At 38.3% G+C, this 25,563-nt stretch overlaps 1 protein-coding gene across 3 annotated transcripts in view; it reads right to left on the bottom strand.

Annotated features, from left to right (window-relative positions):
• SMARCA1 (SWI/SNF related, matrix associated, actin dependent regulator of chromatin, subfamily a, member 1) overlaps nucleotides 1–25,563 on the bottom strand; it is a 62,934-nt gene that overhangs the window by 16,250 nt on the left and 21,121 nt on the right. For 2 of the 3 annotated variants that reach the window (XM_067548202.1, XM_067548201.1), the window contains exons 11-22: nucleotides 24,523–24,749; nucleotides 23,693–23,814; nucleotides 22,920–23,072; nucleotides 20,829–20,961; nucleotides 20,035–20,183; nucleotides 19,084–19,203; nucleotides 16,955–17,065; nucleotides 16,673–16,786; nucleotides 6,037–6,159; nucleotides 2,643–2,775; nucleotides 873–991; nucleotides 169–381 (exon numbers count right to left, since the gene is read on the bottom strand). In XM_067548202.1, coding sequence (XP_067404303.1) covers nucleotides 169–381; nucleotides 873–991; nucleotides 2,643–2,775; nucleotides 6,037–6,159; nucleotides 16,673–16,786; nucleotides 16,955–17,065; nucleotides 19,084–19,203; nucleotides 20,035–20,183; nucleotides 20,829–20,961; nucleotides 22,920–23,072; nucleotides 23,693–23,814; nucleotides 24,523–24,749 — 1,717 coding nt within the window. Of the gene's footprint in view, nucleotides 1–168; nucleotides 382–872; nucleotides 992–2,642; nucleotides 2,776–6,036; nucleotides 6,160–12,835; nucleotides 13,365–14,286; nucleotides 14,535–16,672; nucleotides 16,787–16,954; nucleotides 17,066–19,083; nucleotides 19,204–20,034; nucleotides 20,184–20,828; nucleotides 20,962–22,919; nucleotides 23,073–23,692; nucleotides 23,815–24,522; nucleotides 24,750–25,563 lie in introns of those variants that run through there. The other variant, XR_010919710.1, reaches the window with a different exon arrangement.

Below are 25,563 nucleotides of genomic sequence, written 5' to 3' on the forward strand. Positions count from 1 at the left end.
TTAGGAACTAGTGGTGAGAACATAAATCAAGATGACCATTCTCATACCTAATTGTTTCCCACATTCCAGTGTTCTGGTACAGGTCCAAATTCTACAGCATTCTGCTTAAAGAAACATAAAACATTATCTGCATAATCTAACCCTTGTGTAATTGATGCTGGTACATACCATAGCAGTTCTAGATTTGATAAACCAATCAAATCTGAACTGGGGAGCATTGCGCACACACTGCCTTAGTTCTTCATAGACATTTTCTTTGTCAAAGCCCATCTTGTGTAACATGCATATCAAGAATCTATCTTCTTCTTCTGTGTAGTTTTTACCTTTGTTTGTTCCATACTGAATACGCAACTGATGAAAAGGGGCTTTATACCTTGCAATCTGAATGCAAAACAAAAATTAAGGCTTTTTATTGGTCAACGTTCAAAACTAAATTAAAGCTTTAGCACTTCGTTGTTACAAGCAGTATTAGTTATTTATGGCTAGAGCCTGCAAATCTGTGGATATTTGCTTTATATCCATGGACAAGGATGGATTGTTCTTCCACCATGTTTGCAGATCGCAACTCAGATACAGATCGAAATTTTGTTTCCACGCAGGGCTCTATTTATAACAATATTTTATATTTTTATATAGCTTTTCAACCAAAATGGTTTTTATAAAATTTATACCACTATTCAAACTATCCACAGGGATCACGCCCTCCCTCCCTCCCCCCACATGAAATCTAGCCAACTTTGGTGTGGAAAATAGCAATGCTACCCAACTGTTTTCTTTCTAAAGTGAACTGAAAGACACTTTATCCAACTTTAACAGCAGGCAGAATTTAGTACTAGGAAATTAATGGTAAGAACAAAAATTGCAACTGTTACTTTGGCATCCAGAGCTTTCTTGATACTGATCCTTCGTTGGATTCTTGCCTCTCCTCGTTCAATCTGAGCCATAATTCTCTCAATGTCCTGCAGTTCATTGCAACGTTCCCAGAAAACAGCTAAAAGAACAAAACATTGAATCTGTAAAATAATCTCTTCATTATGTCCTTCTTTGGATGAAGAGTTCTGTAGCAAAATAATAGTGTAATGTTTAACAATGCAGATTTTCTGTTCCATGAATGATATTTGAAGATTTACCAAACACCATTTCACTAGGTTATGTGAAAAATAAGACACATTAGTGTTTATCAGGATTGGTAACCTACAAATAAGTCACATTGCCCTGACTTCAGTTTATTTACTTTAATGGGGTCTATGTGGATAAAATCTTGCACAATTCTGTATATTTAAGGGAACAGATATTACATCAATAACGGTGGAGGCAAGTCAAGGCTGGTAGTCTAGTGGCAGCGCAATATACCACCAGGTGAAGAAACCAATTTTTGGTCTTTCACTTGTTCTCTGTCTTAGGTCAGCAAGGTCTAAGAATACCAACTCATTCTTGGAGTCCTCTAAGTGACATCCGCCAATGCAAAAACAACTTAAATAAGCTCTGAAGAGACTCAAGTCCAGGCTTGACTACGGGAAGAACACTCAAATGTAAGATATTAGAGAAGGTTGCCTAGTGGAGTAGAATGGAGGGATGCTCAAGGACATAAAGTAAAGAACTATTGTATACTTAGCCACAAGCAGGGCGCCTGCTTTCATACATCAATTTATGTGATATTGCCATTTTGAGGAAAATGTTCATAGAGCTGTTGAACTGCATTTATTTTTTCCTCAAAGGGCTCAGTTTGCTTATTGCTACTGCATAGTCATTTGGGTTCTGATGTTAATACCATAAATATTTATTGTTACTAATGGCTATTATAGGAGTCCAGAAACCTACTCCAAGTTAAAGCTCAGTCCAGCCAAAAAAACCCTGAAAACAATTTAAAAAAAAATAAAAATCAGATCCATCTGTATTAGTACTGGATTGGACTGAGATGTGAACCTTTATGGGTTAAATTCATCCTTGGTGTAACCCAGTGACTAAGTGATATACACCAGGGATGAATCTAGCCCTTAGATTATTTTGAAGTTTCATAATATGGGTGTTTTGCTCATCTAATATTTGTATCATGGTTTGGTTTTATTCGTGTGTGTTGTGTGGGTTCAGTACATTATACTAATAATGTAAAATTAAATAATCTCTTCTTTTTGGTTTGTTTCATCCAGTTCTGACATGTGCAACTACTATGCTTACGCCAACATTGAAAATGTCCTGACTGTGGACCAAAGTCAGCCTTCAAGTAAATGGCACAATTTAATTTGCTTCAATAGAATAGCCTTAGTTTACATCAGAGCTGTATTTGACTGTCTGTTATATCCACATACCCACAGTAGGCAATGTCAGCTCTGTAATTACTGCCAATAAAACTGGAGTCTCACACTGAAAAAAAAACCCCAAGTTAGCCCTTGTCAAATGACACTGTCAAATGTAGATGAAGCAAGTCATGATCTAAAAATTAGCTAGTGCAGAATAAGAATACCTAAAAGTGCTTTCACAACATAATCCCCTCCAAGACTTCACATTTTCTAAAAGGGAACATATTCTTTTAACTCTTCACATTCTTCCAGCTACCAACCTTGTAATTCCAAAAGTCATATGACAAAACATAACTGTTATATAGATAGGATTGTTAAAAGATATATTTGAAGTTAACAAACCTGAATACTCTATGACTTCCTCTGGTGACTTTCCTTCTACCTCACGGGCAATATTATCTATATCATCACGTCCATATTTCTCATTAGCTTTAATAAACTGATTAAAGTCTCTTTTGTTCCAGTTCGTAAAACCCTGTGAGCAGAGAGATAAAGACATCACTATCAGGTACAGGTGGAAATATTTTGCTAGATCTTTTGTCTTAGAATGTACCATTTACTCCAATCATTAATGCTTCAGTACAGTGTCACATAATAATTACAGTGGTCAACGGTGTTTCAGGATTTCCATAAACTATTATCCAAGGTTTATTACTCACTCATAAAATCTCTAGTGAGTTATTTTTGTGCAAAACGCCTCATGCATCATTAAGAACAATATTTTTGTCTTACCTGTAAACGGTATTGCTCTAAAGAAACAAGTTCAATCCACATCCTAATGGATTTTCATTTAGTTCACACTTGAATAGGCACAAGCAACAAATAAAGTGACAGGAGTTTGGAGAGCACCAGTTCTGGTGCCCTTGAAAGTCACCTGAACACCCAAACACCAAATGCAATAGCACTTATCCAGAATACTTACAAACTGTGAGTAAAAAACACTGGATGGAAGCAGAAGTGTACCAAGAAAAGATCTCTGTTCTGACAAGATGCAACCAAATTCAAACCTCTCCAGAACACTGTCAAACAGCAAGCCAGTTATGCATTGTAGGAATGGAACCAAAACTACAAAAACAGCTAAATGAGATACCGTGCACAAGATCATCATCCAAGATGATGCATTTGTTTTAGGACGGGGCAACAAAGAAAAAATCAAGAATAAGCAAAAAAACCACAAGCCTCAAGGGTGGTTTGTATTGCACTGCACTTGTTTCATCAGGAAATACTATTCACAAGAAAGAAAAACTGTGGATTCTTGAAGTGAACAAGCTCAGTCTATAACTTAATGGGATCTATATAAAAACAGTCCTATGTTCACAATGCAGGATTCTTTTTTAATCAATGAAGCTAGTATTGATGGCTACATCAGCAGAAGCTTAAGTATTTACCCTGCTATACCTGATGAACTTGAGAGTAATAAACAAAAACTGTGGCCTGGAAAATCTTTTCTTAAAAAAGGTAAAAGATAAATAATAAAAGGTATTACCTCACCCACCTTGTCTCTAATATCTTGGGACCAACACAGTTACAACACTGCAAACAACTAAAGCAACTTTGTCTCTTTGTCCATTAGACTGCAGCACCTTCGGTACAATAAGACCAAGGGTTTCTAGAATATAAAACTTCTACTCTTTCAGACAAGCTCTCCTCCTGAATAATTAATTGGCAATATGCCAAATCATCAGGGCCAGCGTTCAGATATCAGGGAATTGGTCTCATCCAATGACAGTGTTAGGAATCTGCAGAACATAACTCTATCGACTGACATTTGGTCAAGATGAATGAGATTTAAGACCATGTCTTATCTGGCCATGTGATGACATTTGTCTGTCTTGTGTGACTTTTTTTAAAATTATCTTTGGTAAGACTGGATGGGTTAGAAACATACTGGAAACCCACAGGAGTGGGAATGCATCCCCTATGTAAGTTGTGGTACCACCTGCACTAATATCTATTCAAGAGAATGGCGACTGTTGGATAGGAGAATCCACTGAGACCTGCGGGCTCAAAAAACTTGGGGAAAATACACTTCACAGTCTGTGGGGTTGTGATCAAAGATCAGAGTGCAGTATTGGAGATAAGGTCTCCCCAACACATGCAATTTTAATTTTCAGAGGTGGTAAATACTACAGTTTCTAACAGCATGGTTCAAGTATGTTAATAACTAATCTTAGTCTATTATATATTTTTTTAAATATTACACTTCCTACTTTAAATGTAAGGAAGAAAAAAGTGTCTTGTAAAAATACTGAAGTGGGTAACATAAGTTATCCTCTATGGGCCAATTCCAGCTTCTTTTACTCACACAAATAGTTCCACTGATTTCATAGTTACGTGAATCAGGCAAGCAGGATGGCCTTAATTTAATACATAATGTATCATAGGCAAATTAAATTTGAGAATGGGATAACCTCAGAGGATGACAGCTAAAGCCCCTAACTCAAACCTAGCCCCTCTGCACACATTCAAAGTTTTAAGAAGTATATACATAATAGGGGAAACAGAAATTTGATCAATGGCTCGTCAATCTAGCAGACAAAGGTATAACAAGATTCAATGGCTAAAAGTTGAAACTAGACAAATGCAGACTAGAAATAAAGTGCACATTTTTTTTTAATAGTGAGGGTAATTAACCATTGGAACAACTTCCAAGGGTTGTGGTGGATTCTCCATCACTGAAAATTTTAAAATCAAGATTGGATGCTTTACTAAAAGATATGCTCTCATTCAGCTACAGCTACTGGACTTTAAACAGAAATCAATTCATCAAAGTCCTATAGCTTGTGTTACGTATGTGGTCAACTAGATCATCAGAATGATCCTTTCTAAAAATTTCTTAAAATCTATGACTACATCAAGAAATCTTAGGGAAGAGAACCATCTTTTTCCAAAATACAATCACCTCTCTGATTCTAAGAGAGGTCACATAAAACTGCCATGGTATTTAGTCCTGTGTGGAAATTAGAAAGAGTCTAAAGACATTGTATATCATGCTGCAACTCAGATATTGACTCGTGGCATCACTACTGCATACATATATATAACATATATAGATCACATTAACAGATTAAAAACTAGAAACCTGTGTGTCAAACTCCTGAAGCGCTTTCCCAGTATTTAATCAAGCAAAACTAAACACACTTTAATGACACATTTGCTTCAGTAAGGGCTAAAGAGGTCCTGAGTAACGCAGATTTGGCCCCTGATAGGGACACAAAAGCTAAAATATCAAAAGGATTCTGATTTTATGTGCCCAGAAACCCTAACTGGAATTACAGATTATACATTACATGCACTTTGGAAGTGTGTTACTTGTTTAAAAGAAATACAAACACGCTAAATCCTTACATTGCTTAATCTGATGATCCATTTGGACTTTTTCTCCTCACTCTTTACCCTGTTTGTCCTGTGCTCTCTCCTTCCCTATTCTGTGGATTTGGTTTACTTTGAGCCTTTAGTCTCCTTTCCCTCTCCCACACCTGATGAATTTCTAGTCAAATACAACCAACAAGATGGGGCTGGAGGGATATTTTTCATTACAACTAAACATTTTGGGTTTGGGGTTTTTTTAATTCCATAATCTTTTAACTATATTGTTTTACTGTATACAATACTGAATGAAAAATGTGAACTCCCATTTCTATAAATACACTGCAGTCTTCCATGTATATTTTTAATTGTCATTTTTTGATGAAACACTGTGCACCCAATACTTCAGCTACTTTTATCATTTTACTTGTGTGAGCAGTTTCTCCTTTTCTTCAGTTTCTTCTGGAGTATGAGGTGCAGACTCATCAATCTTCCTTTGTTCCTCTTTTTGTACCTGAGCTGCATTTGGGAGGTCAGGGTTCCTAGGGACCTAAAGTCAGCAATAAAAGGATGAACAAGGAGTAAAGGAACAATGTTATTAAGGGTACTGTACATACTCATATCAATCTCACTTTACAATTTACTCTATAAGCACAAGTTAAGTTTGACAGGATTGATGCGGTCCTCACCACTGAGCATTTGTTACAAAAGGAAATGTTTCTGATGCCATGATATACTGGTAGTGGAAAAAAAAAATTTAAAACATGCCACACAGCTTCTGGAACGTTTTTTTTCAGCTGCGTTTGCAGAAATGGTGAGGTTGAAAATATTATCCTTTCAGGCAAGGTGTATATATTAAACCATAAGTCATTCATCTACATTTGCTTTTTCTTGGCTTTCAGGTGCTTGTTTCATTGAAGTATGTTAAACCTCATTGGTAAGTAACCAAAGGATCTAAGTTAGTTCCTTAAGGGTAAAGCAATTCCGATCTATGGTAAATGCTGTTGGATCCCATGAAAATGATAAAAGTACATTCTCCAGTGATTAGAAATTAAAGCAGACAATGACTCCTATAACTATTTTCTTTCCACTGTGAACAGAACGATTTAAACCTTATTTCTTCCCTCCCATTGTGGCCTGAGAGTCAAGACTGGGTAGACTATAAAACTGTACACATTGCTGATTTAAAGGTAGGAGATTACAGCATTAGGTAGAACCAAGCAGGTCTAGTATCTTTTTTGTGTCCCTGCTCAGAGCGCAGCAAGTTTCAGATTTTCTATCTATCACATTCTGAAGCACAGATTTAAAATAATTTAAATCTGATTTGAATATGACTGTCGAACACACAAACAAGGGTTTCTTCCCTTCATATTCCTAGTTCTCATTAGTATCAAAAAAGTTCTACATGCACATAGGGTGAAATTCTTAAAACATGCCTATGTGATGGAACAGCATCTGCTACCACTGCCTATCCCACCTACTGGATCCATTCATGTGAACTCAGGCTTTGTTCCCTTCTCACGACAACACTCCAGTGTGCCCGAGTGCATATGAAGCCAGCACAAAGTCTCCTTCATGACAACTCTTGTGCAGTCACTCCACCCGTGTCTTTCCTGCACGGGTTACTGCTGGAGATCTATGGCACACACAACTTTGTTCTGGGCCCTTCTCTCATTGCTGAATTTCAACTGTAAAGAACAGTGCCCAGTTGCATACCACATATTCTGTGATAGCAAGGCACAAAGGGGTGAATAAAATTTAATCCCTGGCTAAAAATTTTCTTGCTTTTGTTGTTTTTAAGTTGAACCAATATTCTATAGTTTGTTGTGATTTAATACAAACTATTGTATGTACAGCACAAATTCACCCCCTGACATTTGTTTTTTAAATGAGACCTCAGTTTCAATACAAATCTTGCTTTAAACTAAGAGAATGCCTCTTTATTATAAAGATTTTACATCAAACATCTGCAAGAAAATCTCAAGTTGTCAAGCACATCGCATTAGCTGCATAATAATATCAAAGAGCTGAGGCTTGATGCACCTCTCTGTTACATCAATAATAGACAAATGATTCTCCATTGATTTCAGTGAAGTCATGCTGGCATGATATTGGAGTAAAGGAATGGTGATTCAGGCCCTAATATGAAAATAGTTTCTTCTTTACACAAGTTCAGTGTGATTGGCACAATTTAGGACCATCAAAATAATCTGTAGTGGAAAACAAAAGGATTTTGCTTGTAACATACAGGACTATGTAGGAATGCCAGTACTGGACATCTCCATTTGAACTTCAAGAGCCACAAAAGGAAAGTTAAGAAACAATCCGTGATTTTAAATTATCTTTACTTCAAATTATGAAATAAAAAATAAATGTTATATTTCTTTTCCAAGCAGAACAAAATTACTATCCATGTCATATGTGTTACTCTTACTGTCGTTAACAATTGAATTACATTTGGACATCAACCAGTACACAGGTTTAACTTGTGCAAACTGATGATTTATTCCATCGTGAATAAGCAAGAAAAAGAAGTATGCACCATACTCTGCTGCTACTCATAATCCAGGTCCCAAAACTTTGTTCCCCGAGTAACACAATGAACCTATGATATATGTAAAAGTAGCTTTCATAAGAAAACTTTTGAAGTTACTTTTTAATTTAAAAAAATGTAGTAACATTCTGCAATAACCAATAGTCTGTAACAGAATGGAAAGAGGGCACATTTTTGTCCTTATTCTTGGCTGAAATTTTAGCAAGCTTTTTTTCCAGAAGTATGGAGTGGTGAATTGAATGTAATAGCACACAAAAGGAAAGCAGTAACCAGAGTTCATCTCACACAAATATAACATTCTGCAAAGTTAGTTGCCTGCAATGATGCATTACCAAAATATAAACATGACAAATCACCTGCATTTATCAACTTGCTATTTTTCTTCTTAATAGATTATTAATATTTCAAAAAGTCACAAAGCTTCTGTATTTTCCTCAGCCATGTATAAAGCAAACACTTCTCATTTAAGGTCCCAAGTTAGACATATTGGGACAAGTTCTAGGCAATAGCACGTAGGAGTTTCAAAGGACATGCACAGGCTTAATAGGTTAGAATGTGGCCCACTGCTAACAACTGAGGACACAAGGTACCACCCTATTTCCTTAGAAATCTAGATCAAGGAGTACATCTGTGATCAGAGATCAATGAAATTGACAAAATCTCTTTGAATATGAAGCAATCTGAAGTAAAGCTGCAGTTATGAGAATGATTATTAAAATACCATTAATGGACCTGTTTGCCAGAGAGCAGTCATAGAACCCAATTCTCAATTCCAGCCAAGGATCACTTGGCACAAGTCCAGAAGGGAGGAGGCAAAAGGTGGCTTTATGCCATTTTTGTGCTCCTTGAGGTCTGTAGCTGACTAGATGGTCAGACCCCTGAAGTCTGCTAATGACCCCTACGGGCTGCTATGGCAACCAGAGATCATCTGGGTGCAAGGATGTCCTGGTCACACCACCTTTTCTCTGATCTGACAACTAGGAGGGGGGTTGTAGTTGCAATTTATGGCAGTGCTATGTCACCAAAAGAGCACCCCTCAATGACAATAAAATGGCCAGTTTAGCCAAACACTGCCTCATATTAAGGCTGCCTAACACATCCCATTAAAAGACCCTATTTTCTATTGCTTATAACTTTGCAAACTTAACCATTCATATTTAAACCCTTCATGCCCGAGTAGCTGTCTCAGGCTACATTTTTTTTTTTTTTGGGTGGGGGAAATTCAGCCAAAATAATTCAGCAGTTTTTCAGAACAAGGCTATAGAAAAATACATTTTGACCATGTAAAATTCTGGTGATCTTGTCTTGGAAAAGCTCTGTCCGCATACTCTGAAGCACCGACTTGAAGTTTAGCAGTGGGTGGCCTCTGTGTCAACGATGTGCTTTATGCTGTCCCCATGAAAACCTGGCCAAATTATAAGCCTTTGAAAAACTGTAATTTGCACATGCTCATTTGTAGATTTTTGTAGCTAAATTAATTCAGAGATACCATTTATCCTGGGCATGCTTCAGATAGAGGCTAAGCAGGACTTTCCCTACAATTGCAGCTCTGCGCTGCTCTGGGCAATGCGGTAAAAAGTTTGGTTGTAGAAGATGAAAGGTATGTAGTAATTGAGACAGAGGATCACAGGGAGAGAATAGACTGTCTCATGGCTAAGACAGCTGGATTCGGGAGAACAGGATCCTATCCCTGCTTTTACCACAGAACTCCTATGTGATGTTAAGCAAGGTGTCCTGGAGATAAATTGCTGAATACATAAGAAGCACTCACAACACTGTAGTGCTGAGCATCACAGAAAAGCCCATAAGGAAATTAATAATTCTACTCACTGAATTTATTATAATTCTGCCCACATCTGAGTTTATTATATCAGAAGAACAAAGGAACATGAAATTGAAAGAAAATTTAAGAGAAGATATGATAAAGATGGCTTAAATTAAGAATGGCATTACTAAAAACAAATCAGCCACTCCCTTTTACCGTCTTTTATAATTCAAATAAAAGGCAGCACTATGAAATTAAACACAAATTGAATGGATAAAGGCAATTTTTTTTTTTTCTAATTACACAAAATACATAAATATGTGCAAGTCACTTCTACAGCATATTATTCAATTATAGGATTATAAAAGTCAAAATACAGTTGCACTTATATATAACATGACCAAATTACAAACCGTATCAATCCTCATATTTCTGGGCATATGATAATAACCAGCTGAAGTCAGCAAGACATTTCTTCCTGTGGCTTATTATAGTACTGCACAACTAGCAAATTGCAGTGCATGCTGGGAACTCTCCCACATTCCTCTGAAGAGTCCAATATAAGCGGTGGCTGCTGCAGCAGACAGGATAATGGACTATACCTATTTTCACTGACCTCTTCCAGTAAGGCAGGACCTCTGTTATTAAACTGAGAAAGCAGACAATGTGTCTCTCTCCCATTCAAGCAACCAACACTGTAGTTATACATTATGCTCAAGGTGCTTAGTGTCTCCCAAACTGTGAGGTCGGCTAACCTTGAGAAATATCAATCGCACATAATCAAGTCAGGCTAAGTAAACTGAAAAGATACAAATTGTTTTGACTTACAATGCAATTGAAGCTTACTGTATAATGAGCACAGGGTTAGGAGCTTTCTAATTTGTTACAATTGCTAGGCTCAAGTTAGCTTAGAACTCTGCAAACTACCCTCTGTCAACAGTAAATAAAAATACTTTCATTATTGTTATTTTACACTGTGCATATCTGTGGTAGCACATCACAACAATGATGAGATGACATGGTCTCTGCTCCCAAAGTGTTTACAATCTACGCTACCTAATGTATTTTTAATGTTATTCAACTCTAGAGGAGACTCCCCATTGTATCCCCCTTTCTAAATCATGCACTCAAAGGAGGTATAATATTACAGGCTCTCTCCACCTCGTAGGTGGAATGTTAGGGCAAAGTTTTCTATGGATATGTCTACACTGCAGAGCGAAGTCAATTTTAAATCGACTTTCACCCACCGAATTTTAGAAGTCAGTGACCACACACGCTCATTGTGTCAGGGAATTGCTTCCCCACTAGCTGTGCTTGAGTCAACAATCAAAGCGATGCACCATCGATAGCTATCCCACAGTGCAACTAGCCACAGAGGGTTTTGGGAAGGTTGTCGTCCTCCCATGATGCAACATACTCCTCCCCCATCCCTTCTTGCCCCAGTCCAAAACAAACAGATCATCTCCTTTTGGCGCCATTTTTTCAAACCCTTCAGTCTCTGCCACTCATGCCATTGCCTGAGAGGAATGGAGCCCGCTCATCTCTGCACTATTATTGTGAGCATCAAACACCTCATGACTTATCTTGCAGTATTTTCAGGGGTGAGGCAGGAGCTGCAGTGCTGAAAATTGCGATGTTACAGAGGCCGCCTTGCTACAAGACATAAAACGAAACAATTCCCATTTGCTGCAGGCTGTCACGCACCACCTGCAGTCGGTGGAGTGCCGTTTCTGGTCCCAGAAAACAAGCAGGACTGGTGGGATCGCATTGTTATGAAGGTGTGGGATGATGAGTAGTGGCTGCAGAACTTTTGAATGCGAAAGGCCACTTTCTTTGAACTTTGCAGAGAGCTCTCCCCAGCCCTGAAACACGCTGGAGACCAGCTCTGACAGTGCTACCGGTCAGTTGGGAATCAATTCAGAGTCAGTAAATCCACCATGGGAGCAACTGTGATTCAAGTGTGCCAGACCATTAATAGATTTCTGCTAAGAAGGGTAGTGACTTTGAGAAATGTGGAAGACAGTGGAAGGGTTTGCCGCAATGGGATTCCCAAACTGTGGCAGGGTGATAGATGGCGCACACATTCCCTATCTTAGCCCCAGACCAGCTTGCCACAGAGTACATAAACCGCAAGGAATAATTCTCAATGGTGTTTCAGGCCCATGTGGATCACAGGGGACACTTCACCCAACATCAATGTGGGGTGGTTTGGAAAGGTGCATGACACGCGCATCTTTAGGAACTCAGGTCTGTTCAAAAAGATGCAGGCAGGCACTTTCTTCCCTGACCAAAAAATAAATATTGGTGATGTTGAAATGCCAATAGTGATCCTGGGTAATCCTGCTACCCCTTGCTCCCCTGGCTAATGAAGCCCTACACTGAGCACTTGGACAGCGAAAAGGAGCATTTTAATACTAGGCTCAGCAAGTGCAGAATGGTGGTGGAATGTGCATTTGGATGTTTAAAAGCGAGCTGGCAAAGTCTGCTCACTAGGTTAGACCTCAGTGAAAAAAATATCCCAATAGTTATATCTGCCTGCTTGTGCTCCATAATGTCTGTGAGACAAAGGGGATAAGTTCCCATTGGGTTGAGTTGTGCAGGCAGATAGGCTGGCCGCAAATTTTGAGCTGTCAAATGCCACTGCAATGCTGAGAGCCAATCATGGAACACTGTGCCCCAGGGAAGCATTGAAAAACTGTTTTTGCAACGAGAGACAACAGTAATGTGCATTGCTTATCTGTGCTGTGCTTTCACTTCACATCCCCCACTGTTCCAGTCCCCCCCTCCCTTTATTCCCTTCTTATCAATAAATAAATAAAGAATAATGAATTGGAAAGCAGTTCTTTATTTATTGGCGATCCTTCAGAGGGGGAAAATGGAATATAATTGAATTTTCCATATGCATATTGTGGGGCCAGGAACAGAAAGCCCATTTTGGCTGTATACACAGGAAAGAATCACACATCCCCAGTCCTTAAAGGGGCTGTCGCCTTTTTCTGCTCACCTCAACCAGCAAGGAGTGCAGCTCGTACAGCACCCTGCTCAACCTCCTCCTAGACTGCTTTTGGATAGGGACTAGGAAAGAATGCATCAGCTCAGAGTTTTGCAGGGGCTTCAGAGGGAGTCTCTCTTGCCGCTGAGCTTCCTGAAGCTCAACCAGACACCACAACATGTATGGTTGATCACGCATTATACGCAGTATCTCTTCTTACGTTGAACGCTCATACTCCTGTTGTCCATATCCACATTCAGTTTCTCAGATAATGAAAGCCTCCACACTCTTAGCTCCGTGTCAGCATCCGCAGAGGCATTCATTAGGTCATTAAACTGGGCATCCCGAGGTTTTTTTCTTTCTTATCTTTTTTTCGCTTTCTTATCTGTGACAGGCACTCTGCAGGAGTATGAGATGGTGGTGTGTTGAAGGCCACGTTGTCCACTGTGAGGGAGCAAAGCACAAGGTACCCATTGTTAACTCATCCCATGGATGAAAAGCAATGTTACAATGTAAAAATAAGTCCCCTGAACATTCCTAAGGGAAGGCTACAATCTCATTCCATTGCCTCACTATTGCAGGGGTCGGAGTGCCGTTCCAGCCATGGTAAGTGAGGGGTGAGTACATTTGTGTTAGTGAAATTCCCGGGGCTCATACTGGACAAGTCCATGCTCCCTAGAGCAGCATGGATGTTGGGTTCCCAACTGATCAAACTTTTAACAGGCAGAAGAAAGGGTGAGGAGTGGGTACGGGTTAACCGTCTCTGGAGGAAAAAAATGGGAACCCCTCTGCGGATGCCCAAGGGGCCATAGCAACAACATCCTGCTTATGGACTTGCGATGTTCTGAACCAAGAAACCATCCCCGGCTGTGCAATAACACACACTTTAAAAAACTTTCTTCAGCAGATACTGTAAATGTGCTCCATCTTCCCTAGGTAACCATGAGTGATATCAGCATGCTAAGGGTCACGGAGGCAGAAAGGGAGGGTTTGTTGCAAGCATCTGGCTACAGGACTGGCCCTTAAGCTGCTATGCTGTGTTCCGAGATGATGTCTGCACAATTAATAACAGAGCGGCAAGGGAAAGTGTCCTATCGCGGTGGAAGAAATAAGGCTGCTCTCCCAAGAAACCTTCCCCAAAGGATTGCAGAGTACCTGCATGAAAGCTTCCTAGAGATATGCATGGAGGATTCTCAGAGCATCCCTATGCGCATAAATCATTTTTTCCAGAGTTAGCCCAGTGCTCAAGCACACCAAGTACGAGGAAGCAAGGCCCCACTGCCATAAACACCTCTTTTTCCCTGCTGGTACAAGATTCTGGACAGGGGATAACACCAAAGACATGCAATTTGCAGTACATACTCACCAGATGTGCCTTCCCCGGCATCCCAGTCAGACATGGTTTCCTGCATCTGGGTGGTCTGCTCCTGTGTTGCAAACAGCTTCTGGCTTTTAGGGAGAAGGGATACCGCACCTCTCCTTCCCCCTGTTCTCCTCCTCATCCTCCTTGTCCACAGACTCGTCCTCATTCATCCTGGACTCGGATTCCCCAGAGGTATCAACGCTGTGCGGTGACATAGTGATGGGGTCTCCGCCAAGAATCACATGCAGCTCCTTGTAAAAGCGGCATGTTTTGGATGAGGAACCAGAATAGCTGTTAGCTTCCCTAGTTTTCTGATAAGCCTGCCTCAGATCTTTGTTCTTTAACACGGCATTGTGCCGCTCCTTCAACATGCCGCGAGATACCTTCTCATAAATATCCAAATTTCTTTTGCTGGCTCGGAGCTGGGCCAGAACAGACTCTTCACTCCACAGACTGATGAGATCCAAGACCTCAGGTCAACTCCAGGCTGGAGTGCATTTGAGTGTGCAGTCGCCATGATCAGCTGTGCTGACAAGCTCTCTCCATGCTGACCAAACAGAAAATTCAAAATTTCCCGGGGCTTGCAGGGAGGAGCTATTTCCTGTTTATGTGACCACAGTGCAGTAGACTGTGAATGTGCAGAGCATTATGGGATACCTCCCAGAGGCCAATGATGTCGATTTACGTTGTGCTCTCCCTGCACTGATGCTCATTTGACCCTCTGAATTTGACTTCACCGCTACACCACTTGTGGAGGTGGTTTTATTAAGTCGAATTTTACCGCAATTTAGGTAAGCAGAATTGACATGCCAGTGGAAACGCACTTTAGGGGGTCGATGTAAGTGACGTTATGCCTACCTCCATTGTCAATGTAGACCAAGCCTATGTTACCTGATGTTACGGTTATACCTGACTCCTCTAAGTCTTTGTATTTTCCTCGAGCTTCATTTTTCTTTAAGAACTGTTACTACATTTGCTTTTCACCTGTTCTCCATGAGTTCTCAAAAACCATTGCCAATGGCTGTGATATCTCCTCCTTCCTTTAGAACTCATATGAATTTCAATCTAGTCCTGTTGATTTAAATACATTTAAGTTATCTAAGTGTTTTTACCTGCCTCTAGTTGATATTCTAGTTCTAATTTATATTTATATCAGCAAGCCTCATGCTTTTTTCATTTTTTTTGCTCAAAGTGTTAAGCACATGAATTGGGCTCTAATTGTGCTCTCTCCTTATTTTACATTTTCCTTCACTCTTTTTGCTCCTAAATAGTCTCTTCCCCCCCCCCATACATTTCCTGCATTTTTTTAAAAATTAAAACCTGATTTTTCTAATACTACTATATCATTTTGGCTTGTCATTTCATCATCATATTTGCTGCCACGTAATCCCATCTTGTGATTTCTCCTGCATTATATTTTTAGATCACTTTGTAATTTTATGTTGTCTATATCTCTTTTTGGACAAACCGCTTTCCTGTGTCTCTCATTTTGTCATAATTGGCCTGATTGTTGCATTAAGTTATGCCTGTGTAAATGAAAACGTTAATTCCACCGAAGTCAATAGAATCACATCAGTGTAAAACTAGTTAGTGCAAGTGCAAGAGAAAAGAGAATTCAGTACTTGAATAGGGGAGATGTATGTCCTAAGGCCTGCATTAGGCATGAATCCAGTTGCTAAAGCTCAATTAGGGGAACCAGACATTGTTGGTGTCTGTTTTAGTTTTTTCTTAGTATTAATAAAATGGGATTGTTTTTTGTAAAACATGAGATTCTTCTTTTCGTTACGTTTCTTGGAACTTGTTAACTCCACGTCACAAAAGGTCCAAGAAAATACTGATTAACCAAACCTACCGCAAGTCAACAGTAGGTAAACTTCAAAAGCAGTTTAAAAGATACTTCTATAATGAAGCATACAAAAGCCACTGTAGCGAGATAGATTTAATAACAGGGAAAGTGACCTTGCATTAGTCAAACTTGTCTTTCTACACATTACACAAAAGCACAGTTTTAAGAGACTAGGAAAATATGTATATTAAATTAGTTCTGTCTTCATTTGGTCCATTCCATCTTCTTATTGTTAGATACCCAGCCAGAAATATATGCTATCCAGTATGATTAAGTGTGATTCTCAGTAAAGGGAAAAGCTACAGATGTGCACAAAAAAACTCCAAGTAGGAATGATGTTTGTAGTATTTCATTTTTCTTTAGAAAAACGTATAAATTCTGCACAAATACTAGAAGCTTTCTAGCAGTCAACTACCTTATTAAAATTACTTTTGAACTTCCATTTTCCTTAAGAATTTAGCAATTCTGACTATTTACAACCAATCTGGATACATTGAGATTTGAATTATTTCATTTGAAATAAAAGAAAGAAGTCATGATTACCTTATAGCCTATAGTCTTGCGATAATAAAGAATTTCTTTTTCCAGAAGCTCAAACAATCGTGGTGGAAAAAACTGGAAATCTTGAATATTTGGCTGCTTGGGGGGTCGTGGAGCCTTTAAAAATATATATATGTATATTAACATTACACAATTTTCTATTTTTCAATTACTTTCTGTTGCCATTGTCCAGACAGTAGCAACATTTTACACTGTAAAACACAGATATTGATTTTACTACAAGTTGAAAAGAGTGGTACAGATTAAAAATCTATATTCTTTTACCTTTGGAACTTTTGGTTCACTAACACGCAGGGCTTCTCTAAAATACGCATCCACTGCATAATTAGCTTTGCGCTCTCGTTTTGGAGGCTCTATCCATTCCATCATACTCAGCTACACACAAACAAAAGCAAAACAAACCATTTAAGTAACTCCAAATATCTTCCTGAAATCACAGATGTGATTGCTGTAGTCAGTTTGTATTGAACCAGTTAAGATGGTGTCCACCAATAGATAAATAGTATTTCTACTGTGAGCACTAGTTAAAACTTATGGTTCAGCCGAATTCATGTTACCACAAGATTCATTACTAAGAGACAAATTCTGATGTAAGCACTTTAAACAAACATACAAAGAGGATCTCACAGGGGTATGGAGGGGAGGCAGAATAGGTTAGTAGCCATGTGGAGTAGACAAGAATGTGGCCCTTCATTCCTTCACCACCAGTGCCTAGAAAATGCACATGGGAAGCTGTACATCCACACTACTCCCTGGCCTATTCTTACATCTAGCAACTTGACTCATGCACATGCTATAGTCTATTGACTAGAAATCTGCCAAAAACACCACAAATATCCAGGGGACAATGCCACATACTAAGGGTGAAGCTCAGCTCCACCCACTATTATCTGATACAACACACAACACAGAGAAGAGAGGTGACAATGTTGTGCTGGCTTTGCTGCCCTCCTTGTGCTTTTTTTTTTAAGGGACTTTCCAGCATAAATTCTTATTTATCCCGACTGCATAGGTAGCTGAGAGCACGGTAGACCCTTATATTAGCAAGGTGTATTTTTCTACCACATTTTCAAAAAGTTGTGTACACAGCTTCAAAGAGATCTGAAATATTAATTACCATTTAGGCTCGGAAGCTGCAAGGACATATGCATGGATAGACCCCTGCACTTCTGCAAAGTTCCACCGATGTCAAAGGAGCTCTGGGAAAAGGCAAGATTCTGCCCACACAGATATCATTGCAGTACCAGAGCCTGAGGCTGCATTCAAGAATAACAGTGACTGAAATATATCTCCAAATATCTACCATGGCCAACCTCTTCAGTAATCACCAGTGTTGGCAACAAATGTGTTGGATAATGGTGAATCAACTATAACCATACAAACAGGTCCTGCAAGATCAATACCACTATTAGTGCTGGTTGAGCTGGCTTATTCTGACACAGAATAGAAGATACTAGCAGAAGGAACATATAATTCTGATAAAAGATTTCCAATATATTTTATCCCACCCCCAATGTCTGGATTTGAAGGTAATCAAGGAAGCTGCTGGTGACAATAAATACATAGCATTACTCAGCCACAGGAAGAAACAGCCTCACTGTAAAAGTATATTTGCTTTGGGGTATAATTCGAACAAGGCAAAGGGCCTTTATTTTTGGCTCCTGCTAAGGAGCACTCACTCAACACAATTCAGTAAGGGGATGCAAAGGTGGCACAAAGCCACCTTACTCTCATACCCACACTGCACTAGATGCCTAATGGGCTGTTAACAACAGATGGGGATTGTGGAGGTGCAGGGAAGCTTTGGTCACATCCTCCGCACCAATCACAAAGAGGGAAGTGGCATCAGAGCTCCTATGATGGCTCCACACACCACTGTGTAACACTGTTATGCTGGGATGATCCTCCTGTGGCCAGCTAAGCAGTTGTAGAAAACCTATACACTACTGGAGTGGTGCAAAACCACCCTAATGCCAGGGAGAAACTGGCCCAAGTTCTTTGAAGTCAATGGATGTGATTCTTATCTCAGTTAACAAAGGGGTAAAACCATTGTAACTCCAAAGACTTCTAAAAAGAATGAAATATAATGGAAGTTCTGTCTCAGTAAGGACTATAAGATTTGGGCCATAGTAGCTTTAATCTTCTGAAACTGATGTTTGTAAAGAGTAATTTTTTTGATGGATGAACCTGTTTTTTTTTTTAAAACAATGCCATAGATAAAGCAACATTTTTTAAAAAGCGAAATAAAAATGTTTAAGTGAATTCCTAAGGCTCTTATTTACAGCTATTAGATTCCTAATGAAATGTTGTTATGCTTGTGAAAATCTGATTCACTCATCCTATGATTATAATTAAAGTAAATACAATGCTATATGTATGAGAAAACAACATACCTTTTGTTTTTCTCTATAATCTTCACCTTCAAAGTTGTATAAACTCATCTCTGTGTCCATAGTGAAGTTCCTTAGAGAGCTCTCCCCCATTTTTTGCAAACGTTCATTCATTTCAGCTGTCTAAAATAATGCATAGAGATAAGTTACTTCTATCAACACGTCTGAAGTGTTTTCAATTCTGTATTACATTTCTAAAAATCAGCCTTGCTCACTTAAGTTTTCATGAATATTAGTACCCATCTTTCTCCTTCATGAAAACCTGAAGCACACCTATCATTCCGGTCCTTTGCTCTCATGCACTGAGACTTCCTATTAATTTAAGTTTAGTATGTCGTTATGATGTGGCCCAACATCTCCTATACATTATGCTGGTACCAAATACAATTTCACTTTTGATTTAAACAAAATTTATATACAACTCTTCTGAGCTGAAAAGATAGTTAGTTCATTAGCCCACTAAGCTACCTACTGCCATGTAGAGTTTCAAAAAGGTCTTGCATTTATTTAAACTGTCATAGGGTTTCTGACCAATCCTTTAACAATACACACTTCTAAAAGCTTATTTAATGAAACTACAGTGCTAAAACTAACATTTTATCAATTTTTTGGACTTGGAAAAAATAACTAGAGGGTGTGCATTTCTCTGAAGTTTTGAGAGACCTTAAAAACAATCTAATTTTTCATAAGAGTTTAACATACTCAGCTAACTTACTGAGAAGCAGGAGATAACTGCACAACTAAACAGACATACATACAGTATTTCCCCTTCCAAGATGTTTCCTGTTATATAGAGAAGCAGCAGATAGCTGCTAGTACAATAAATATAAAATCTTGTCAGATTTTTTTTTGCAAACAAGATTTGCAGTTTAAACAGATTGGTGATTCTTAACTACCACAAATTCTTTTCTCTTACAATGATGTTCAAAATTCTATATGAAACTATGCTCTCACCTTCTTTTCACCTCTTTCTAAAATAGTGGTAATATCTTCCTCTGTCAGTTCACTGTCCTTGGAAGCAAAAACATGTGTGGCTCCATGCCGGATCATCTGCAGCATTTCGTCTTTTGCTAGTTTGTTAGACTGCTGATCTATGAGTCTTCCTAGCATTAGAAATACATTGAATGTTTTAAACTGAAGTTCAACCTTTCCTATACCAAGCCCAACCTGAAACGCCCTTTCCATCTAGTGAGAACCAGCCTCCCATTTAACAACACTGGAAGGACAGGGGAGTTGCAGCCTGACATCTGTTTGAAACCCCAAGTTGAGAACTTCTGCTTTAAACCAACCACTCTCTTCAGTGCACAGGGAACACTGAGCTTCAACTGAAATTGCAATGCAATTTTACAGGTTCAGTATATTACAAAAACTTACAGTACAATAGGCACTGCATTTATTTAACTGTCATGGAACACATCCTCTTTTTAGAGCATGCATATTCAGAGAAGCCCCATTCAATAGCTACTTTGCTTTTACTAATTTAGTTTCTTAGGAATAGGTGCTCTGTCCTGTACTCTTTACTCAGGCAAACTCCCATTAATGTCAAAGAAAGCTCCACCTGAGTCAGAAGTGAAGAATCAGGCCTTTAAATGGATGTTTACTCTTTTAGGTTCAATTAATATTCCACTATTATAGACAATCGGGCCTGATTCTTCAGTGTCTTGAGCTTGTTCATGCCTTGTATTGTTTAACCCTATGCACAATGAATGAGCCAAATTCTGTCCTCATATGTATACAGTATTTGATACCTTGCTGTATAACTATAGAGTCCAGTCTCAGTTTTATCTCAGCTCTTTCTACAATCCTGTCTTCAACAGTATTGTCAGTGATAAGTCGGAATACACGAACCGGCTTCTTTTGACCAATACGATGTGCACGATCCTAATAAAAATAAAATAAAAAACTCTACGGTAACAGCAATGTAGCAGCAATTTGGCTCAAATATCTTAGCACAAGTATCAAAAGAAACTGTCTAACTTAAAATTATAAATTATTTTCTTGGTTTCCCTACTTACTATTCAGTAAGCATTACTCCTACAGAACTGATTTTAAAAATCATTCAGTATAATATTTATACCTATGGGGTAGATTCTGACTGATCTCAGATACACCAGTGTAAATCTAGAGTAAATGAACTGAAATCAGAATTACTCTGGATTTACCTCAGTGTAACTGAATGTTGTATTTTAGCTAATCTAGCAAATACTGTGGTGATTCACTATGGAAAATTTACACGAATTTGAAACAAATATGACAAGAAAACAAATATGAAGGAATTTGTTGTTCTGTTGATTTTTAAAAATCCCTGTTTTCTAATGGTTAAGTCATTGGTATAAGGATTCAGGATTGTGTTACATTAAAACCCTGATAATGGGCACTGTTCAATACTTATTTTTACAGTCAAGCTCCAACTGTAGAAAGGGTTGCAATAACAAAATAATAAATGAGAGCATTGTACAGTACAGCAGCAATGACAAATCCCAACTTCCAATGCCAGAGAGAGTTAGATATCGTTTTTCTACTTACGGTTACATAATAGAGTGATTAGAGAACTTAGAAATACTTATAATTATCTGTTAATCTATTTTATGTACTATTGTAATAGTTTACATTTGATTCCTTTTAGTGCTTCCATCACCAGTTCTTATGCTTTCCTGTATAATACTAATGTAGCAGCCTTCTTCTTCATGATCTAAAAGCAACCTCACACACTACGCACACATTGCACCACAGAAATTTAGCCTACATCTGCAGCAAAATATAGTAGTCAACACATTTTACAACAGCATGATGAAAAGGTATTTTCATTAGGGTCACCAAAACAAACTCATCATGCAGGTAGTGCTATATGATCTTTAATCTCTATGTGAAACAAACTAGATGCCATGGTTATAAGGTACCCAAAAGAGAATAACTGTTCTGAAGATCAGACTTGATCTTTTTCCCAGTGATTAGATTATTCCTAGCTCTCTCTCTGTCACAATACAGGGGCTGGGCACAACCCAGTTGGGCAACAAAGGAACTACCCTAGCCTAATGCACCTACAGTAATAGGCCTACACAAGGGGCAAAAAGAGGCCGAGCTGTCCTAGAACAGAGGTGAATGCACGCTGTATAAAGGTGGCAGAGATGTTGGTCCAACATGTGATTTTCCCAGAACCCGAGTTAGAATTCTCACTAAGCCTATTCTGATGTGGCTTGAAGCCACAATCTGCCCCTAAAATTGTATGTCTTTCATCCTTTATTGAGATGCGTTTTTACAGTCATTGAATTTTGCATTTACTGGAATGACTATTGTCAATATTTGTGTAGTAAAACAACAATACTGCTGTACTATGGTGATGAAAGTGATAATGTATATGATACAATTTCAGTATTGTTTCTTATACAGATATTTTTGGGAGGCAAGAAATTTGCAATTTCTTCCATAATTCAGATTATAATTCATAATTTTTGTCATCCAACTGCACACTTTCTGGAATTACCTACAAATCCTACAGCTGAAAACTCTTTAGAAATAGCCATTTTTACAAGAGAATAGTCTTTTTCCAAAACTACACTTTTGAACCAGAGTCAAGATGTAAGGGTTCCCCCCCACACTTTTGTTAGCAGGTCCTTGAAAACGGTGTAACATGGAACCTACTTTTCTGCCCCTCCTCCCGCCACCTTTAATCCACATCACCTCCACTTTAACAAAGCTTTAACTGTAGAAAAATACTACCACTATATTCCTTAATAAGCCATTGAGTGCTATAATTTTCTATCATCTATAGCTATTATTTTATATGTATAACTGGGGGTGGGGAAGGAGACCTTAAGACATATTAAAAGATTACTCACCATAGCCTGCAGATCCACCTGTGGGTTCCAGTCTGAATCATAGAGAATAACCACATCAGCAGTTGCCAAATTAATCCCCAGACCTCCCGCCCTGGTACTCAGCATAAAAATGAATTTGCTACTGTCGGGCGCATTAAAGGTGTCTATTGCTTCCTAAAAGAAAAGAGAGACTCAGTAAGATAGTATAATCTTCAAATAAATGATTTTATTAGTGACTGTTTTGGTGTTCATATACCATACCAACAACTTTAAATGGCCGTGAAAATCTCTAGGTTTGCATAGGCAAACCAATCAAACTCAGTCAGTCAATCTAATGAAATGTTTTATCATCATAAAAAAGCAAAGCCCCACAAGTCCTACATCCTGGCCCTGATCTTGCAATTTACAATATACAAGCGCACCATTGCACACAGACGGAGCCCCGTAAATCAGCAGAGCTCTGCACAGACACAATAGCCAACTGCATGCTATAAAACTGTAGGATTGGGACCTACATTCCCAATCAACTACTGAATACGTGTGTCACAGATTACCTATTCAATTTCGGCCCACTTTTCTAAATTTCTAAAAGTTAAACATATTCCTAGTAAATTAACATTGCCTCAGATTGTTCAAAAAAAAGTTAGTAGTCCTGCAGCAGACCTTAAGTTTGTCCTTAGGCAAATCTAGAGATGTCACTTCCCAGTTGTATGCAGGTATCCAATGGCAGAATTTGTCCAACTCTAAATAAACTGCTTATGTAATGAAGCAGTTCTTGATAACACACATCTTACCTCTCTTTCTTCATGCGGTGTCTGTCCATCTAGTCGGCAGTACTCATATCCACGCCACATGCAATAATCTTCCAAAATATCAAGCAAGCGAGTCATCTGACTAAAAACGAGAACTCTGGAGCCTGACAGAGTGGTACAGAAAACAAACTAAATTTATCATAAATCTTATCACAGAACCAAATAGGAATAGGTTAAGTGCACAGAAAGAGTGAACGTGAAATACAGTACCATGTTTACATATTCCTCAATATCTGATGATCAATTTATTCAAATGATTCTATATTTTTTGTAAGTTTATTTTTCAGTGATAGACTTTAAACTCCTATTCAGCAATTTTTTCAATAAGGATCATTTTTACTGTTTGTACAACAGTATCCTGATATCAACTGAAGAAGTAAGAGAACATTTTTAAAGACAGTAACAGAAGCATTTGGTCACTGGTGTACATAAATGCAGATACCTGAATTTTTCCCCCACACAAGAACAATTTTTCAAAAAAGACGGAGATCACCAAGTCCCTCCAGTGCATGCATTCTGGTGAATTTTAGGTTTTATTTTTTTGTTTTAAATCAAATTACTAGGGCTTATTTTTTCTAGCTCTTTCATTACTCCTTCCCTTCATTTTTTTCCCCTCCCACCTTATCCCTCTTCCTCATTTCCTTATTGTGAGTTCTCTCTTCCTCTATGCCTTGCTTGCTGTTAAGAAACTCCATGAAACTCTTTTAGTTTGTAATGAATAAGACTTTGTAGGCAGGAACCATTTTAAACAGGGTCATTTTATTTGTTATTAATACTCTTCATATAGCTATTGTCCTATAGATTACACTCACCCTGTTCTTTGAGTTTTGCTAGCAGTTTATCCAGAGCTACCATTTTACCACTGTTATTGACAAGATGCATGTCAGTTGTATAAGGAGGTCCAGGCTCAGCACCATCAAATAGATATGGATGGTTACAGCACTTTCTCAACTGCATCAGAATATTCAACAGCCGCATCTTATCCATTTTCCCAGCTGAATTTAGAATGTCTATATCTTTCATCAGGATCCTTGTATACCTGAAGTTTTACACGCAATAAATAAGACGTTTACAGCTTCTAAGTTTTGCACTTTTAAAACACAAGCGAGTCTCTAAAATGTCCTGGTTACTTTGTTTTGGTTTTTTTAGTTAGATATTGAAAACATCCACTGTTACATTATGTAGGATTTGACAAAAATTAGAAGAGACATAAATCTCATGCTCCAGTATATAAGTCCAATATATATGTTTCCCCTAGAGATAGGTTTTTCATAATTATTAGCTATGGGGTCTCTTGCATTTCTTCTGAAGATCCAGTTAAGGTCACTGTCAGTCAGCTTTTGGACTAGATGGACCACTGGGTCTGATCTTGAGAAATTCCTGTTTTCAGCAATTGTACTCAATTGCTTCATGCTTCTATTTGAGACTTAGCTCTATTCCTGTTACTGTAAACACCCTTTTGCAGATCCTGAGGAAGAGCATGCACATAAGTGGCCTCCTAAAAGCAGTGCGGGAGAGTGAAGTCAGCATGCTAGCATAAAACTCAGGTAGCCCCACTTTGCATCAAAAAAAGAATGAAACTGACTACATGCAACGTTTTTTTTAAAATTATTTTTAAATGCATTTTTTTTTTTAAAACTGACAAAATAGAGAAAAATCTAATTTTTTCTCTCATTCCTTTCAGTTACAGTATTATTATAGGTCGGTTTTTTTAACTAGTAGATACAAAAATTTCAGGGGGAAATGTGCTTTTCTAATTAACTGAGTCCCTTTACATGCTGAGCATACCTATTGTAGAGACATGGCTACAAGAATAGAAAAAAATATTACAAGTCTAATATAAAGTACTTTAA

Source organism: Emydura macquarii, unplaced genomic scaffold, assembly GCF_026122565.2.
Source record: "Emydura macquarii macquarii isolate MOO-44397 ecotype Brisbane River unplaced genomic scaffold, CSIRO-AGI_Emac_v2 contig_1253, whole genome shotgun sequence".
NCBI classification, from domain to species: domain Eukaryota; kingdom Metazoa; phylum Chordata; order Testudines; family Chelidae; genus Emydura; species Emydura macquarii.